The sequence below is a fragment of the Apis dorsata genome, unplaced genomic scaffold (genome assembly GCF_000469605.1).
Source record: "Apis dorsata unplaced genomic scaffold, Apis dorsata 1.3 scaffold_309, whole genome shotgun sequence".
Lineage (NCBI taxonomy): Eukaryota > Metazoa > Arthropoda > Insecta > Hymenoptera > Apidae > Apis > Apis dorsata.
In genome coordinates, this window is record NW_006263581.1 from 1,282,480 (window position 1) to 1,285,348 (window position 2,869).

The 2,869-nt window shown below is 26.9% G+C and overlaps 1 protein-coding gene across 1 annotated transcript in view; it reads left to right on the plus strand.

Moving 5' to 3' along the window:
* Positions 1 to 2,869, plus strand: part of LOC102681598 — a 22,091-nt gene that overhangs the window by 17,569 nt on the left and 1,653 nt on the right. Inside the window, 1 exon segment of the mRNA XM_006617494.2 lies at positions 857 to 1,110. Within this exon segment, the coding sequence (XP_006617557.2) occupies positions 857 to 1,110 (254 nt within the window).

A 2,869-nucleotide genomic window follows, 5' to 3' on the forward strand; every position in this document is an offset into this window, starting at 1 on the left:
AAATCATAAAAAGAAAAAATAAAAGAGGTGATGAAATTTCTAACCACATTAATCATTATTTTATCCATCTTTCGATCGTTAAATCCAATTAACTGACGAAATACATAAAAAATATAATATCGAAAATGGGCGAATACAGCAGCGAATAGATGAAAAATGACAATAGATGAAAATGTGTCAAACATTTATTAAAATACTCGAAAAATTTTGGTCACGTGAATCCATGATCTTGAATCATATTTAATCCCGCGAACTTAGAAAATGTTTGCAGATGACAAGATAGAGGAAACGTGTTTTTCACTGAATTGGAACAAATCTGGCGCCGTCGAGGCAACATTCGTCTCTTGAACGATATATTGCCCCCTACTGGTGACGTGCGACACGTGAAATCTTTGTCATAAGATAAAACCGGTTAATCACCGATTAATCTCCTTTTATCTTCCAAACTTTTTCGTTTATTTATCAATTCTTTTTCAAACAATTCTTCCAAATTATTTTTATCTTTTCTTCAAATAAATTCTTCAAAGTGTTTTATTTATTTGTTTTTCTTCTTTCGAGTGATTTTTATATATAAAGTGCGATATTTCAAGTATAATCTTGTTTAATTAAACAATGATATCAAACTTTTCAAAACTTATTAAGAAAATTAAATTAATCGAAATTTATTATTACGACTGTCTAAGTAGATCCTTGAATGCTTATTCGCCAATTGTTTCGTGCTATATATCACAAAGGCGTTCGCGACAGTTTCAACAGTTAGTTTTAATTTTCCAATTGTTAACCTCTTTCTGCATGTCCTCGAATATATGCATTTGTTAAATATGTATATAAATATATATGTGTGTTCTTATTGCAGTTCACGGAGCGTCGAGTTACGATGTCACTGGCGTGCAGCGACGATTGGAGAGTTACGAGGTGATTCATAAAGTTAATAACAACCAACACCCAGTTGATTCGACGAGCAATAATCATGACGATGAACAAACGGTTTATGTGTTCGAATTTGAATCCGAGTCGAATGAGAAAGAAGAAAGTCTGCAAGAAGGAAAGGAGACATCTTCTGGTAAGCAATCATTTATCTTTATGGATCTCGATTAATCCATTATAAATTAAATTATTATTTAACCCTGTCGTAAAAAGTAATTGAATGTGATTGACACGAATTTTTCAATTTTTAATTCTCACAGTCTAATCATAAAATTAATTCAAAATTATATTAATTTCTGTCTAAATTTAATTTTTAATCGTCTATTTTATTTTTTTTTACTTATTTTATTTTTTAATTATTGATCATTGATCATTAATTATATATTATAAAACTTAATATTATAATTTAACTCAGTTTCCATTTTCATTATTGAAATAATTAATTACAATAAAAAAAAGTATTAAATTAAAATCTATCAACTAAATAATTCGAATGAAAAGAGTTTTAAATATTTCAAAGATCGTAATAATAATTTATGAGTTCTTCCGTTTTCCAAAATTATTTCATTATTCTCTTAATTATTTTAACTATACGATAAATTTTTTTTAAAAAAGTTAGAATTCTCACTGAACAGATAAAATCAACAAACTAATGATCTCTAATTATTGTTAATGATCAACACACAATATAAATTTTACTCCATGTATAATATTTTGTATATTTACTTAACAGTAAATATTAATAATAATAATAATGACAAATCATCAAACAATTATTATTATTTTACATCTAAATTCTGTATCTATAATTTTAAAACTATATTTAGAGGAATAGAAATCAAACTCAACTATTCGAAAGATTACTTATATATATATATAAATTCTATCAATAAAAAGTCGAAAACAAACAAAAATTCTTTCTATTAACGATTATATCACAGTTTTTCTATACCATTAATCGAAAAATTGGAAATTTTTAGATACGCCATTGTTGTATAAATAAATTGATATAATATGTCACGTATCCAACATCACGCACAGAATTCACGCACAGATTCATGCAACGTAATCGTTCTATTATCAGAATCGCTAATGTCACGCACGACGATTCGTTCGTGGATTCTAGTCGCGATTGATGATATCTCAAAAAATTTCTGTGCCTTATTTGTATTCCATTATCGTAGCAAAATCTTTTACAAAGTATCGTTGGTCACTTGTGACAAAATTTATATATATATATATTTTTTTTTCGAAAATTTATCCCTTCATAGGTACGATATCTTTTTTTTTTTTTTTAAGACAAAGAAAAAGATAATTTTTCATAGAAAGAGATATCAGATTTTAATACGGACATCGTTTAATTTCTCCATTTCGTGCGCTATTCCAATTTATATCTTGCACCTTTTAATCGAGATGATTAATGATTGAAACTGATTGCTCGATCGTGTATCGTCAAATGTAATTTCCATAAGAGCTTACCTGCAATCAGTTGGTAATTGAGATAAATCAATTGCAGCATTGATTTACCGTAAATTTTCAAGAAATTTGCCACTGAACTAATTCTCCAGATGGTACTGTAACGAAAGACGTCAGCAGAGTAAACCAATAATTGCTTCTCCCTACTTTATATATATATACATATCTGTACTGTAATCTATTACTTTAGATTCTCCTATACACATAAATTTGGGATTATTATCTTGAATCGTATTTTATTTCTAAAGCTTTCTTAAAGAAATTTTCTATCGATGTGTAATATATGTGTAAGTAATATATTTTCTATGCGTTTGAATTTTTGTTGAAAAAATATTTTCTTATCTCTTCATTACGAAATTATTATATTACAAAATGGCATGAAAAAATGAAATGTCAAAAATTATTATCGTAGAAGTTTATTATCGTAGATATCCTTATTAACATATCCCTTTCTTTTTTTTTTTTT